The 14,831-nt window shown below is 51.6% G+C and overlaps 1 protein-coding gene across 5 annotated transcripts in view; it reads left to right on the top strand.

The window, feature by feature from the left end:
• Positions 1-14,831, top strand: part of ADGRD1 (adhesion G protein-coupled receptor D1) — a 139,625-nt gene that overhangs the window by 14,436 nt on the left and 110,358 nt on the right. For 4 of the 5 annotated variants that reach the window (XM_035724046.1, XM_035724047.1, XM_035724048.1 and 1 more), the window contains 4 exons: positions 5-41; positions 8,021-8,104; positions 10,332-10,427; positions 12,169-12,291. In XM_035724046.1, the coding sequence (XP_035579939.1) occupies positions 5-41; positions 8,021-8,104; positions 10,332-10,427; positions 12,169-12,291 (340 nt within the window). The remainder of the gene's footprint in view (positions 1-4; positions 42-8,020; positions 8,105-10,331; positions 10,428-12,168; positions 12,292-14,831) is intronic. The other variant, XM_035724049.1, reaches the window with a different exon arrangement.

Genomic DNA, 14,831 nt, shown 5'->3' with positions numbered 1-14,831 from the left:
GCAGGTGCGCGGAGCCTTCTCCAGGTCACCGGCCCATCCAGGTAAGGGAGCGTCCTCCTGTCCCCACGCGCTTTGGCCACTCGTCTCCGCGGCCAGTGGAGGGCGGCCCCTCCGGCCCTGCCTTTCGTCTCCTGGTGCTCTGCTCATCCCAGGGTCACACCTTGGTGGCTCCAGGTGTGCCTGCCGCCTGGAGGCCTCGGGCTCTCAGTCACTGCCACCTTACGATGAAGGGAAGTTGCTGTCCCAACCCCTGCCGTGTGTCTTCATGCTGACTTAGGGCTCCGTCCTCTCTGTCCCTGACCCACCTGGGGCTCACTGTCCGTGGGCCAAGGCGAGTCCCCGTCTGCAAGCTGTCCCTGAGTGGTGTGGCTACGTCGCAGGTGCAGGCGTGTGGAAGGAGGGGGCCTGGTGAGCAGCGGGAACCCCCTGGGGCCGCGGTGCCCTGGGCCTCCTGGCTGCCCGTGTGTGGGGGTGAGGAACCCGTGGAGGTCCCTGAGCCTGTACTCGAGAGCCATGCGAACAAACCCTGACCCACTGGGGAGCACACCTCTGACTCAGAGCTCCCACCAGCCACTGTCACCTGCAGCCCAGCCCCCTCCCGGGCACCATCCAGAACCTATGGGCACAGCCAGCATCCCTGGGCCACCCAGGGACAAGGCCAGCCTCTGCTGGGAGTCCCGGGACCTCAGTCATGGGGCTGGACGGACATGTCTCCTTTGCGGGTGATCCAGCAAGGTAGGGCTCACCGCCTGGACTACCTGTTTCCGTGGCAGGGTGTTGCTGTTTCTCTTTACCCACACGCCCAAGTTAAGTCTGTTGGAAAAGGTGTGAAGGCCATGAATTTCTGTGCGCTCCTCTTTCCCCAAAGGGTGGACAGAGGCATCACACTGAGGAGCATGTGTGTGTCTGCCCCCGAGGCTCTCCCCTTCCCGCCGGGGCCCGGCCGTGGCTCCTGCTGCTTTTCCAGTGCACAAGAGTGAGGGAAGGTGTCGGCGGGCGGGCAGGGGGTAAGGCAGCCCCCAAGACACACACTGCTGCCCAGGGTGGGAAAGGAAGCTGGGAAGTGGTTTCCAGATCATACCCTGGCCACGTTACATTCACAGCCATCCACATGTGAGCACACCCACATACGTGCCCACTAGGTACACACGGCCACACGCATGCACACACATCCACACTCAGGTACACATAGCCACACACATCACACCCACCCGTGCACACACCCACTCCCTTGTACACACACCCACATGTATGCACACATGTCCAAACCTACCCCCCCACACACCTGTGCACACGCATCCGCACGTGTGCACCTGAACCCTTGACCCTCAGCTGCAAGGAGCAGTTCGAATTCAGTCTCTGCTCCACATGGAAGCATTGCTCCTCTTACCCGCTAACTTCGGGTGGAAGCTGACTTAGCTTCCTCCGTAAGCAGCACCGCAGACAGCATGGTGGCGGACGAGCGTGGACAGCAGTGAGCACAGAAGCCCGCGTGGGGAGCTGGAGCTGCTCAGCCTCCTGGCCGACGTCCACGCCCACGGGCTCCCTTCCTGTCGCACTTCCGTGTCTCGGGGTCTCTCCTGCTCCCCCCCACACACTGTTGACGCTTCATCACCTCTCCTCCTCCACCACAGTGACAGAGGCAGACACGCCCCGGACACGACCGTGGGTGTTCCCTGGTGGACGAAACCCTAGTGCTTTGTGTTTTCTTCCCTCCCCTCCCCTCCCCTCCCCCCATTCCTTTTCTCTGTGTCTGTCAGCCTCTGTCTCTGTCTCTGTCTCGCTGTATGTCTCTCACTGTCTATTTCTGTGCTTGGTGTCTCTCTGTCTCTCCCTCTCTCTGTCTCTCTGTGTGTCTCACTCTCTGTGTGTGTCTGTCTCCCCTTATCTCTCTCTGGTCCTTACGTCTACATCCTGCAGGGAAGTCCGACCCCCCATGGTCCGCGCGGCACCCGCCCCACGAGGCCACCTCCCCTCCTGCTTCTGGGGGCGCCAGCCGCAGGGTCCCAGGAGGAGCCCCGGTGGGGAAGGCCCGCCCAGCGCCTGTCAAGGGTTCCGGCTCACGGACACAGAGACGTGCAGGGACCCCGTTCCTGAAGGGGGAGCGTTTGCAAACCACCCAGATCCCCGCCCCTCAGAGAACGGCTCTGTAAATTGTCATCCTGAATTCTAAGGATCACGGAGCAGCCTAGTGGCCACTCGGACGTACATTCTGTGGGGTCCCCAGCGCGTCCTCTGACGGAGACTGCACCCTCCTGCAGGCAGGAGCAGGGGGTTTGCCAAGGTCGCAGGGTACAAGGTGGTGGTGGGCTCAGACACGTAAGGGCGCTCGGGGGCCACGAGAGCGTGGTCGGTGCTGAGCGGGAGGTGTGCACGGACTTGGGGCCAGCCTCCAGCAGGGCCCCCTGTTTCTGCCACGGCCACTCCAGACTTGCCCCCTTAAGGTCGTGCCGGGGCTCGCAAGGCGTCCCCATCTTGCTGTGACCGAGAGCACTGCCCCCCGCGCAGGACACGCTCAGCCAGCCTTGGCCTGACTGTGCGCCGTAGGTCGAGGGTGAGCGGAATCCGCGAGGTCGGCCAGCCTGCTTGCGCGGTGGCCCCCGGGGGCGCCGTCCTTGGCTGGTCTGTCCACACTCTCATCTCTCTTTCTCTGTGACTGTGAAGAAGTGACAGCATTAAGCCTTTCCCCTGGCCCCAGGCCCCAGGCTGCTGAGTCCTTGCTCCGCTCTGAGGACAATGCTGGGAAGCGCGATGGTTGATAGACCTAAACCCATAAACGGCGCTGGCCAAGAAATTGCAGGGCATTTAAAAAGTTTACCCACATGCCATTTAGATAACTTCTCTAATGAGGAAAAGGGACCTTACAGGACTTTGTTATCCAGCCGTTCCCGGGCCTGGGGTACAGGGAGCTGCTAGTTCTGGCCCGACTGCGGGAGGTCGGGTAGCTCTGCTCACGGCCCTGTTTAGAGGTCTGGGAGGCCAACGCGGGTGGTTATGGTGATTATAATTCCCTCTGGTTGCAGACTAGTTATTTCTCTGTGCAAATCAACAGTTCCCTTTATTTATGTATTTTTTTATTGAGGCGTAATTGACATTTTAGTTTCAGATGTACAATGTCATGCTTCAGTATTTGTACATATTGCAAAATGATAACTGCAGTAAGGCGAATTAACATCTGTCACCACCACAGTGTTATATGGTCTGCAAGGGGCTGTTCGAACCACTAGATCCTGCCAGAAACTTCATTCATCTTCCCAGTGCAAAGGAAAGTGTTCATGATGGAATTTTTAAAAATAATGTTTATACTCTATTGAACAAATGGAAATTTGACCAATAGAGATTCTTGGGGTATATATAGTTTCAGAAGTGTATATGTGTGTGTGTGTGTGTGTATATATATATATATATACATACTTTTTATCCATTTATCCATGATTACATTTCATCATCCATCCTGCCTACATAGTTTGAAAAAATTTATCACTAAGATTACCATTTTGGGGAGAATCCAAATGCAAAAATCTGGAGTACACAGACATTCAGACACACCCAGGCCCTGTGTTAGACGTGAGAATGTGGTACAGATGGATCAAAGAGTCTGACACAGCAAATATATTAACAAACAAAAGTATTTAAGTACTAGTAAGTGCTGTGGGCGAACAAGGAAGGAATTGGCAGAAAGGGCGGAGGTGGTGGTGCGCGGGCTGTCACCGGGGCTGAGGCTCCCGTGGTCGGGACTCTGGTGCTCGCCGCGGGAGGAGCATTGCAGGAGGGGACTGATTTTCTCCGTGGCATATGCTTGTGTTGAACGAGGCATGGGCCTCCGGGACGGACTCTCCTGCAGCTTCAGGGGATGAGGTTCCCGCTCACGAGTCACAGAGAAGGGGTGAGCGTGCGGGATCAGAGGAAAACCCGAAAAGGAGAAAGGGAGGGCTGCATTAACACTCCTTCGGAGCATCAGCTGTCCACACCAGGCTGAGTCCAGCACGTTGCATTGGGATGAGAAATTGTTCCTGGAGAGCTCGATCTAACTGGTGGTGTCAGCTGAATAGCTCTCTTGCTCTGTCATGTTATTCGTTAGGGCCAGAAGTCCCAGAAGGAGCCGCGTGATCAGCTTGCTGTCTTGCCTACGCAGACATGTAGTCTTTGTGGGGTTTATCCGGTGGAAACCAAGGTGCTTGTATAACCTGGACATCTCAGGTCACCTTATTTTGGGGAACATAGCCCCAGATGGTCTTTCTTATTCCCAAAAGAACGAGATTTGCTTATTCTGATGACACTTGTAGGGCTATGGGTTTTCATGCCTGAGGTTGTAAAGGGAAACCTACGTGTTGAATTTAGTTCTTAGGCACGTCTTGTTAGCACCACGCAATGCTTTAGGTAAAATAATCACCATAATTGCTAACATGAAGATTTGGGGAGATTTCGAAGAAAACTCTGGGTTTCTGACTTCTCCCTAAAAGCGGGAGAAATGGCGGTGCTGAGCAGACCTCCCTGCAGAGCCGCAGGGACGGGCCGGGGAGCAGCGCGGTCCTCAGGACACACACCTCCCAGAGGGCCGCGGCCCCCACCCCGAGACCCTCAGCCCCACCGCGGTGGCTCCCGTTTCTAGCACCTGCTGTGGTTCTGCTGCCCCAGGTGGGAGACCGTCATGAACATTCGGGCCCGGCCCCCGGGCACATTTCAGTTTGCAAGCCCGCCACTATGCGTCTCCATTCTGTCCGACCATCTGTGTTGCCCGTATTTGGCGTCTGGGGTGACGCAGTGGGGTGTTGTCCTTGTCTGAAGCCCAGTGATATGGGATAGCAGGCCGTCTGTGGACCCCAACCCCTGTCTCCCACAGACTCTTGCTAGCTCGGGGGGCTTCCTGTGTGAACAAGACCACCATCCCTTTACACTCTCAGCCTTTCTGCCCAGAACGGGTGGTGGCCGATAGTGATGGGGATGATAGGGAAGGATTTACCATCCACAGCGTTGATTGGATGAAGATGTGGGTTGTGAAGCCGATTCCGCACCGACGGATGTCATTCCCTTTTCTGATCCCCCCAACCCCACCCTGCCCCGCCCTCCCACCCGCCCCAGATGAATAACAAATCAATGATGTTTCCCTCTTCAAAATGAATAGCCTACATTTTGTGGGGGGGGGGAAAGCAAGGTAGAAATGGAAATGAGCATTTTTGATTTTGACATTTCAGAGTCTCTGTATTGCATTGCTAGAGTACATCCACTTCTAGTGGACATCGGCTGAAGTCACGTGTCCTCACATCTTAAGTTTTTAAAGGAATGCGTGTCCAAACATTTGAATAAAACAGAAATATAAAGGAATAGAAATCTTCCTATGTCTTCCACGCAGTTGCTCAGTTTCCTCGCCCCTAAAATACGGCTGTCCATTTCTAGGCTACCCATGCAAAATCTCTCTCTCTTCCTTTCCATCCTTCCCTTCCCCCTTGCCTGCTGAACAGCTGTGCTTTCCACAAATAGTTGGTACTAACACATTTTTCTCTCACCTTGATTTTTTGACAATATAGCTTGAGGAACATTTCACATCAGGACACGTGCATCAGCCTTGTCCTAATTACATCCTGGGGCATTACGCAGATGCTCCGTACTTAGTGCCTGGTCTCTCTGCTGATGAGCATTACCTTTGTTCACTGCTCTCCATACTATAAAAAAAAAATCCTGCAACAAATACCCCTGTGCATAGCTCTCTGATCCCATGTGTGAGTCTATCTCTAGCACAGACTTCTAGGAGCTGAATTACTAGATCAAAGTGCACTTGAAATTTGTATCGTCATCGCGGTATTGCCCCCCAGAAAGGCTGCACCTTCCGCCAAAAACGTGGTAGAACGTGCCAACTTAGTACGTCTGTCAGTCGGCTGGCTGAGCTGGGACAGGCGGGCTCACTGAGTTTAGGCATGCCTCTAAAAATTATGAGCAATGTTGAACGTCTTGTCATATATTTAAAAATAATTTTCATTCCTTTTTCTTTGAACTGCCTGTTGATGTCCTTTGCCCCAATTTTCTGTTGGTTTAACTTTTGATAGTGGGAGTTTTAATGAATACAATAAATTTAATACATTTCTTTAAAAAGAAATCAGTACATTTCTGTCCCATGTATTACATAAACATCACTCCCCGATTCAATTTAGCTTGATTTATTTTTATGTATGGAAATATTTTTTAAAATTCACATAGATGTATCACCTGCTTTCCTCAGAAGCTTTTATGTTTTATTTTTATTACATTTAAGTTTTTTTTAATTTAATTTTTTTAAAGATTTTATTCATTTGAGAGAGAGAGAGCAAGCACAAGCAGGGGGAGTGGGAGAGGGAGAAGCCCGACATAGGGCTCGATACCAGGATCCCGGGATCATGACCTGAGCTGAAGGCAGACGGCTCAATGACTGAGCCCCCCAGGTGGCCCTTAAAGACCACTTTTGTCATAAGCTAGTTTCACGTGTGCGTGGCGATATTTACAGGTCTTTTCCACCGAACTGTCTATTCGTACGCAGCGCCAGATCCTCTTTGTAGTGGTGACCTCGTGACAAGTCTCACTGTGTGTGAGGTCCAGGTCCCCCACCCCCCCCTGCTGTCCCTGTGCAGGTTTGTGGGTTATTCCTGCTTGTTTCTTTTCTAGATAAGCTCCGAAATGAGCTTTCTCTCACACAAAATCTCTCAGCATGTTTGCAATGAATTTCCTCATGTTTGTATATGAATTCAAGGGTTGGTTGACATTTTTATGATTTTGAGTTCTCTTTTCCAAAAACAGGTTACAAAATTCTTCATTATTCCGGGGTACTTGTCCATCCCTTGGTATTATTTTATTGTTTTCTTTGTGAGAATTTTGTATGGTTCTCATTCTTTTGCACTTAAATGTCTTCCCTTTGTGGGCTGCATTTACAAAAGAGAACTTTTCCTCAGTTCTGTTTTCGTGTTGTTGTTTGAATACAGGAAAGCTGTTTACTTTCGCGGGCCACATCTGCATAAACCTCCTTACTCACTTCTTTCCTGGTGGGTAACAGGGCTTCCTTTACCAAATTCTTTCCTTATTTGTAAGGATGTTTCCTTCTTTCATTCTCATTGTGAGGCATACCTCATTTGAAAATAATGATCGTATTATCTCCTCTTTAAAAATTTTTTTACGATGAATAACAGAGACAACTTTATTAATTTTTACTTCTCTACAATCTGGTGGAACCTTCGGGCGGCTGATGGTTGTGCCGTCATCTGGACCACTATGTCCACTTCTGGGAACCAATCACAGCTGATCGGGGAGCAGATTGGAGCCAGGCAAGGGGCTGAGTGCGTGGGGAGGCGGCGCCCCGCGGGACTGTGCCCCAGACCCCACCACGGAGCCTGGATAGGAGCAAATACATGAAATCGTCCATGGGGTATTAAGTAGGACGAGCAGAGTAGGGCCCAGCGTATCCGCACAAAATCCTGTCGACTCAAAGTGCAAGGGTCATACAGGAAACCCTGAAGTGGTTAATTTTCAGTATGTTGGAAGCGGGGCGAGAGCAGAAAGACCAGGAGCTGTCTTGGGGAGACTTGGCGTGAGCCTTGCCCCTCAAACCAGCCAGTGGGGCGATTTCTGAGGAAGCATCAGCCTCTCGTCTCTACAAATAGGCAAACAATATAATTACCTGACAGATCATTGTTACGATAAAACAAGGAGGTGTTTGTCAAGAGCCTTACATGAGGTCAGTGATATTGGTGCTGGTTTCCTCCTCTTTTTAAATGATTTTAACCTTATCTCTTTCCCTCGCCCGATTGTATCAGGTATGTCGTCTAAAATGGTATAAGCAATAACGGGATAGTGGCCGTTCTTGCCTTTCCCGAAAGGACACGCTTCTTGTGTGGCCCCGTTATGCCTGGAGCGTGTGTTGAATTTATTCAAATTCCTCCTCAGCGAATCCCACAGTCACTGTGACGTTGCTCCTCCCTCCACTCTCCGTGTGGAAGGCGAGCGGCTCTTCCCTCCTGATGGCGATTTAACATGTTTATTCTTTTCTTCCCCCCAGGGTTTGAGGTCTTGGCTTCCGCTTCCCATTACTGGCCGCTGGAAAATGTGGATGGGATCCATGAGCTTCAGGACACAACTGGAGGTAGACATGGGTGGTGAGAGACCCCGAGGCCGCAGGAACGGGAGACGCAGGGTCGGGGGCTGTTGGGGGACACGGACGTGGACAGGGTCCACTTTGAAGCCAGGAGATTAGTGGAGATCAGGGCACGTTGGGGAGCTTCCCCCTAGTCACTGTTCACCCAAAGTCTTTTATTTACTAGAACCTTGATATATTTTTATCATGGAAGGACTGAACTTGTGGTCCATAATATCATTAACGTGTGTGCCTTCCCCCCAATAACCTTAAAGCAAAAGTAGCTATTTGAAGTTTGAAGCTGCAGATGGTGGGTCAGTCTGCCTACGAGTCTAGATGTATATTTTCTAGATAGACCAAACTGGCATCATCTGCACGCCTGCCAAAACAGGGAGCCATCTGAGCCGAGTGCCGAAGGGCGTGCCAACCAGCACTACGGTGCATGTTCGTGGGGTCGCCGGTTCACTCAGCAGAGGTACCCCCACCGACCAATCGGCTTCTGCACATGTCACTGGCAGCTCTCTTGAAAAGACCAAACATCACCCAAGATGCTCTCAAGGTCCCTAAGTCCACGGAAAATACAGCCTCTATCTGACCGAATTTAGACATTTGCCGTAAGGAGAAACCCCAGATGCCCCTGAGCACTTTCTCCCATTCCAGTAAAGAAACTTATTCCCAGTACAAGTTTCGAGTGCCTTGGGATGCTTTTACATTTTAATTTTATTTCCTTATTGCTCTTGATTTAAGTCACATGGCTGACATAGGCAGCAAGGTGGTTGCAACCATCCCAGCACAAGTTCACATCGGGTCTCTCTGGTTCTGTGCAGTGGAGTTTTTATAAAACACCCACACATTGCTGACTACTATGCTTTCCACACCAGCACACTGGCATTTTCCTTACCCTGGAGACTTTACACGCTGCCATAAATTGCCACCTAAGATTCTAAAACGTTTCCCTTAAAATTGTCAACCAAGAAGCATTCTGCCTAGGCTCTGGGCCACCGGTGTCCTCAGAGTGGGGGCCATCAAGGAGCAGGGACTTCCAGGAGGGTGGAAGGACCCACCTGTGCAAGACCAGCCCGGGGGCCCTCAGCTTGCCCTCCTGCCTGCCTGTGCATGGTGAGGCATGGCGGCCACACGGAAGACCCTCCTGGAGCTCCGTGTTTTCTCTGAATGGTCTGCACCACAGGCACGTAAGCTCCCTGTGGAGGTCATTACATGACCAGCTCGGGTGAAAATGGACTGCTTCCCCCCCGTTACAATCTCATCTCTCTTCTCAGGGCATTTATTTTAAAGCCTGTGAAAAGAGACCATCCCACCAAGTGGAAACGCATTGTCGACATAATTCATTGTTCAGGACACAGAAACTAACACTTTAGTAGTTATTTCAAACAGTAGCTCAAATATTTATATTCCTCTCCTAACCCCTCAACACAGATCACTGTTGTGATCAAACCAGTAATGTTGGGTGTCCTGAACACCTGTATCTGTGGGGAGTTCTCGTAAAGTCATGTAACCACCAAGACACAATTAGGTCGTGGCTGAATTTTGTTGACCGACATGTTAACTTCCCGAGAACTCAGTGTGTTCACGGGTGTCCCAGAACACGTGAATGGTGACGGTGTCACCGCAGCCCCTGGATCTGTTCTTCACGTGACGATGCCAGGCTGGCTCGTTTCAGTTCCATCACGGGCTTCTCCAGAAACAGAGAGAGTAGGGTCCATCGGCACGGTTTACTGCCGGGGACAGTTGAATGGCTTTGGCAGCCAGTTGGTGCTCGTGCAGCTGTGTTATTTGTTGCTGAATCCTCTGTTGTTGTGTCCACGTGTCATGATATTGTGCCGTCACCTCCATGCTGTGTCCCCGGCTCGTCAGTCGTGACATCACCACCACGAACCCTTTCGTTAAGGCCATTTTACTGCTGAGCTCAGTTCCATATCTCTCAACCAAGTATCCGAGGGCACTGGACGCGGCACATTGGAACCCACGTTTGTGGCGAGAGCCAGCAGCTGTCACGCCCTGGCTCTGGGACTCGTGGGCCAGGGCGTCGGCCACAGTGGCATCCAGTGCATGGGAGGGCGGCAGGGGGCGGGAAGCAAGGTCGGGAGAGAAAATCCAAGATGCTTGCTGGGTGAAAGACCACTTCTCGGTGCGCGTCAGGTTGAGAGATATGCCGGTTCCATTCGTTGCTCATGTCACTCATTTGTTATGCTTTTTCTTTTGTCGTCCTACCTAGTGTTGCGAACCCACAACCTCACTGTGCTTCCTTCCCATAACTCTACCTTTGTTCGTACCAATGACTCTGCCTACTCAAATTTCTCTGCAACCGTAGGTGAGCACTTGTATCCTTCCGTTCCGTGTTCGGTCGAGTTTGGATCTGCAATGAATCTAGAGGCCAGTTTGATTCGGTTCTATATCAGTTCACTTTGTCTTGTCTAGCGAATAAGCCTGTACCCAAGAACATGGCTCAAGACCCGGGCTGTGGGGAGTACCTGCTTCCAGCTAGGTCTAGAGGTAGCGCTGTGACTGCAGTGCATTAGAAGATGCATGTAAGCTTCACGTGACCAGGGTCTCCCGAACCAGCTGCTTGTTTTCAGACCGAGACATGAGATACTTCCTAAAAATAGAAATTGTTTGGATTTTTAAATGGCGTATATTCTTTGGGGGAGGAAAAGCACGCCCTTTGAATGAAAAATTCAAGTTGATTTTAAGATACCTCACCAAAAATTTGATCTCTTACGAACGTTAAAATCAGCGTGTCTTCTGTAGCTGGATTTTCTTTTTTCTTTATTAGAAGCTGCCTTACAAAACACCCAGTAGAGTCAGGGTTAAATCAATATCTTACTTAATAACCTCAGAGCCCGTATATTTCCTATTTTCCCCACACAGCTCAAAGCGGAAGGGAGAGGTCTCCCCGAGCAGTGTAGAAAGTGAGTTCAGATAATTCAGGGGTCATGCCGTCAATGGTTTTCAGTACGACGCCTAGCCTGATTGCCATTCTAGCTGTGGGGTGTTTGGCTTCCAAAATTAATTTTTCCAGTCAGTCTTGTTGAGGGGTTTATACACAGCCTAACTCAATCATGCAGCTGTTAATTTTGCAATACATTTAATTTTGTAATATATGGATTCCCCCCACCGCCAGCAATAAATGAGATAAACTAAAAGTTTAAAACAGTAAGGAGGAACATGGAGGCCCGTTGGGTGGGTTATCCCCTTGACGGTGGCCATTGGAAAGCCTGCGCTGGGGTGGCTGTCAGGCCCCAAGAGCTCAGCGCCCTGCCGTACATCTCCCCCTGTGTGACAGCTCAAGGGCAGTGGGCAGGTGCCCTTTCAGCAGAGGAGGTATCTGGGTGACTTTGACCCCAACGAACAATAAATGCTTAATCACACTTGGTTTTTATAGTCTTCACTTATCAGTCTTGTAAACCATTTACCCCACACTCAGACCATCAGAGACATTTGCCATGGGAATGGGGCCAGACGGAAGGGTGGACGGAACAGCGAGCACCAACGGGGGCTCATGGCCACTCCGCCTGGAGCTAGCAGGCCCTGCCGGGATTTTCTCCCAGAGTCTGAACATGGATTCTTGCAGAATTGTAGGTTCCCACATCTAGGATTAGGGGCTTCCAATGAGAGCTCACAGGGAGAAAGAGTTTAGGTGGTCTTCAAGTTCAAACATGTACCTAAGCGTTTCACTTAGAAGATGGGCAGGAGGTGCTCCTGAAGCCTGTGGACGGAGCTGAAGTTCGGGACAGTAGGAGGCTGTCACCTGGGAACCCAGCTCCCAGCCAATGGAATAATTAGAGTGCCGTTTCAGTATAGTGCATGGTACATACAAATACAGTAGTGACTGATGACAAAATATTAATACGACCAATTTATTATTTAATAGTCACATCTTATTATATGATTTCTAACTTAACTAGGACTAGTTAAATATTAAATATGAAGCATTAATACTAATATATAGGACACATAATATTATAAACATAAATAATACAGTATGTTGATGTGTCAGTTGTTTATAAGTCTGATGATCGCTGATGCCCGATGTTGTCGCTCTTCTTACGTAGACATCGTGGAAGGGAAGGTCAACAAGGGCATTTACCTCAAAGAGGAGAAAGGAGTCACCCTTCTCTACTACGGGAGGTACAAAGCTTCCTGCATCAGCAGCCCAGCACAGTGTGACCCAGACGGTGAGTGACACGCCGCCGCCTCTGGGCACTGGCGGGTGGGGATGCAACCCTGTGGTTGTGCAGAGCCTTTGCGGACACAGGGTGGTGGGTGGGAGGGGCGGCAGGGGCGGGGGTGCAGGTGCCTAGGATTCTAACCAAGATATGTCCTGGACACTGAGAGCTAATACTGTCTTGAGGAGATGTGAGAGCAAACTATTTAATCTTGTAAGGAAAAAAAAAAAAGAACCCGCCATAGAAATAGACACGGTGATGTCACATCAGGACTTGGACGGGGCCGTGGCCTCTGTGGGAAGTAAATTGGTGGTGTGGCTCCCGCCACGTTATTTCTGACTCTGGGATGTTTACGGTGGCCCTGGGCAGGGCAAGCCTGTGACACTCCTGCCCTGGGCTGGTTTCTTTTATCCCCGGGCCTGGGGGCCGGTGGGGGGCCGCCCCTGCAGGGAGCCGCGGGCCTATGGCGGGAAGCATGCCCTGGACAAAGCACATCCAGGTAGCAGAGGAGTTGGCAGGCTCTGCCCTTTTCCCGTCTTCCTGTGAAAATTGATCTGCTCTCCAGTATCAGAGGTCCAGACAACGGGTATCTGGCCGCATTTCAAACCTCTCCGAAAAGTTGTCTGATGTCCAAATCAGCTTCAGGCCTTCAAGTTCTGTTACCCCAGGCAGAATGAGAATTTTCATTTTTGGGGAAAAAAGAGTTTAACGCAAGCCTGTCTGAAAGCGAAGGCCGTTCGGACATCCAACGGCCTTCTCAAAACAACATTGTGATGACCTTGTCATGCACAATTTTGGGACATATGGACTTCATTCCAAGAAAAACAAACAAAAGCTTAACAAGGCAAAAACATGTCGGTGGGGGGGATATGTTTTGGACTTTGCAGAACCCAGAATTTTGAGAAATGGTTTTGAGGTCCAAAACCATGGCCAGGTTTACAAACCCAGCGTCTGAGCCATTCCGGAGCTCGGACAGCCCTATAAACACATCAGGCTTATTTGTTTCTCTAAATGAAAAACAGCCCGGGCTGAGCTGTGGCCACTAGGAGGGCCCGCAGGGCAGGAGGGCCTGGGACCACGGGGAGCGGCTTCTCTTGGGGGACAGGTTCTCTGCTGCTCTGGCTCCTGGGAGGGATCTTAGGTCGTTCAGGAGGTGGGCAGCGTGGGTCCCCGGAATTGTGATGATGGGGGGGCATCAGGGACCACCAGCCCTCGTGGGGGCTCCCGTAAACGGACCGCGGGGGTCAGAGCTCTGGGAAGTTTTACCTGAACTCTGAGACCACAGACTCGGGGCTCTGGGCTGGCTCCCACCTGTGGCCGTGTTTGGCTTGGCAGGTATGGGAGCTACACAATGTTAACTAGCTGCCAACGTGGAAAAATAGAACTTCCATGTAAATATATGGATTTCCAGTTTCTCTTGAGAAACCACCCCTTCCCCCTGCTGACTCTGGCTGGGTATCAGCATAGCGCCCCCCGTTGTCATGGCCACTGTCCCCCAGGCCGCCAGGCCCTCCTGGGCCCTTGCCGTCATGGTGCCCGCAGGACACGGAGTGAGGTCAGAGCATGGGCTCCAGTCCCAGTTCTCTTCGGGTCTGCATGACCTCGGGCAACTGCCCCCGCCCCGAGTCCGTGACGGTCAAACAGGTCCGTGACGGTCCTTCCTCATGAGGCTGCTGTGGAGCTGGAAGGAGCCACCGGGCTCCCGGCAGGTGCAGCCCGGCTGTGACAGGCCCCCTCGGTGATGGCCCCGCATGAAGGTTTGCAGACTCGGCTCCTCTTGCCAGGGCATCCGTCCTAATGAGAAGCCCAGCTTGCCTGCTTGGAGAGCAACACCCCCCACCACCTCCACCACCACCGAGGGGGACTGACCCACAGTAAGGACCCAGCATTATTGATTGCTGACCATGTGACTATCATGGGACCAATCTCATTACATGTATTAGCTCATTCATCCTCAAAAAGAGTGAGACAGACAAGAGCGTGGGGCGGCAGGCAGAGCCACCAAGTTTGGCTTCATGTCCCCTCCGATAGCAGCTTCTTGTGTGCTGGAGTTGATTGGAGCCGTTCAAACCATCGTGCGGCCCCTTTCTTTACAGTAGGGCCGGATATAAAATGAAGCCGGAAAGCCTTACATCACCCTTGGCTCCGGGAGACGGGGCTGGTGTGAGGCTTCCTGCAGATACCGACGGAGGTCGGGCATTTCTCAGTCTGCACCCCTCTGTCTGCATGTCTGCTTCCTGGGGACAGGGAGCCAAGCACGCGTGACATCTGAGGACCACGGTGTGTGCCCCCACGCGTATCCTGTGCTCAGGCAGTTTCCCTGCAGCCTGCATGCATTTCTGGGTTCCAGATAAACAAGAGAGTGCGGGCAAAATCTGCCCAGCGCTTTCCAAATTAACGTCCCTGCAGCACACCCAGCGTGTGGGATGCTTTCAGGTGACGCCGGGCAATTAGAGACATTAATGGCTGTGTTTTTATCTGAACACAAATAGCTCATCAGAAATGTGATTTCCTAGCTACAGTTTAGGAAGAGACTTCAGTAAGTCATG

Source organism: Zalophus californianus, chromosome 14 (assembly GCF_009762305.2).
Source record: "Zalophus californianus isolate mZalCal1 chromosome 14, mZalCal1.pri.v2, whole genome shotgun sequence".
Classification (NCBI taxonomy): Eukaryota; Metazoa; Chordata; class Mammalia; order Carnivora; family Otariidae; genus Zalophus; species Zalophus californianus.
Note: the sequence above shows the minus strand (reverse complement) of the source record. Positions and strands in the feature narration are given on the sequence as shown.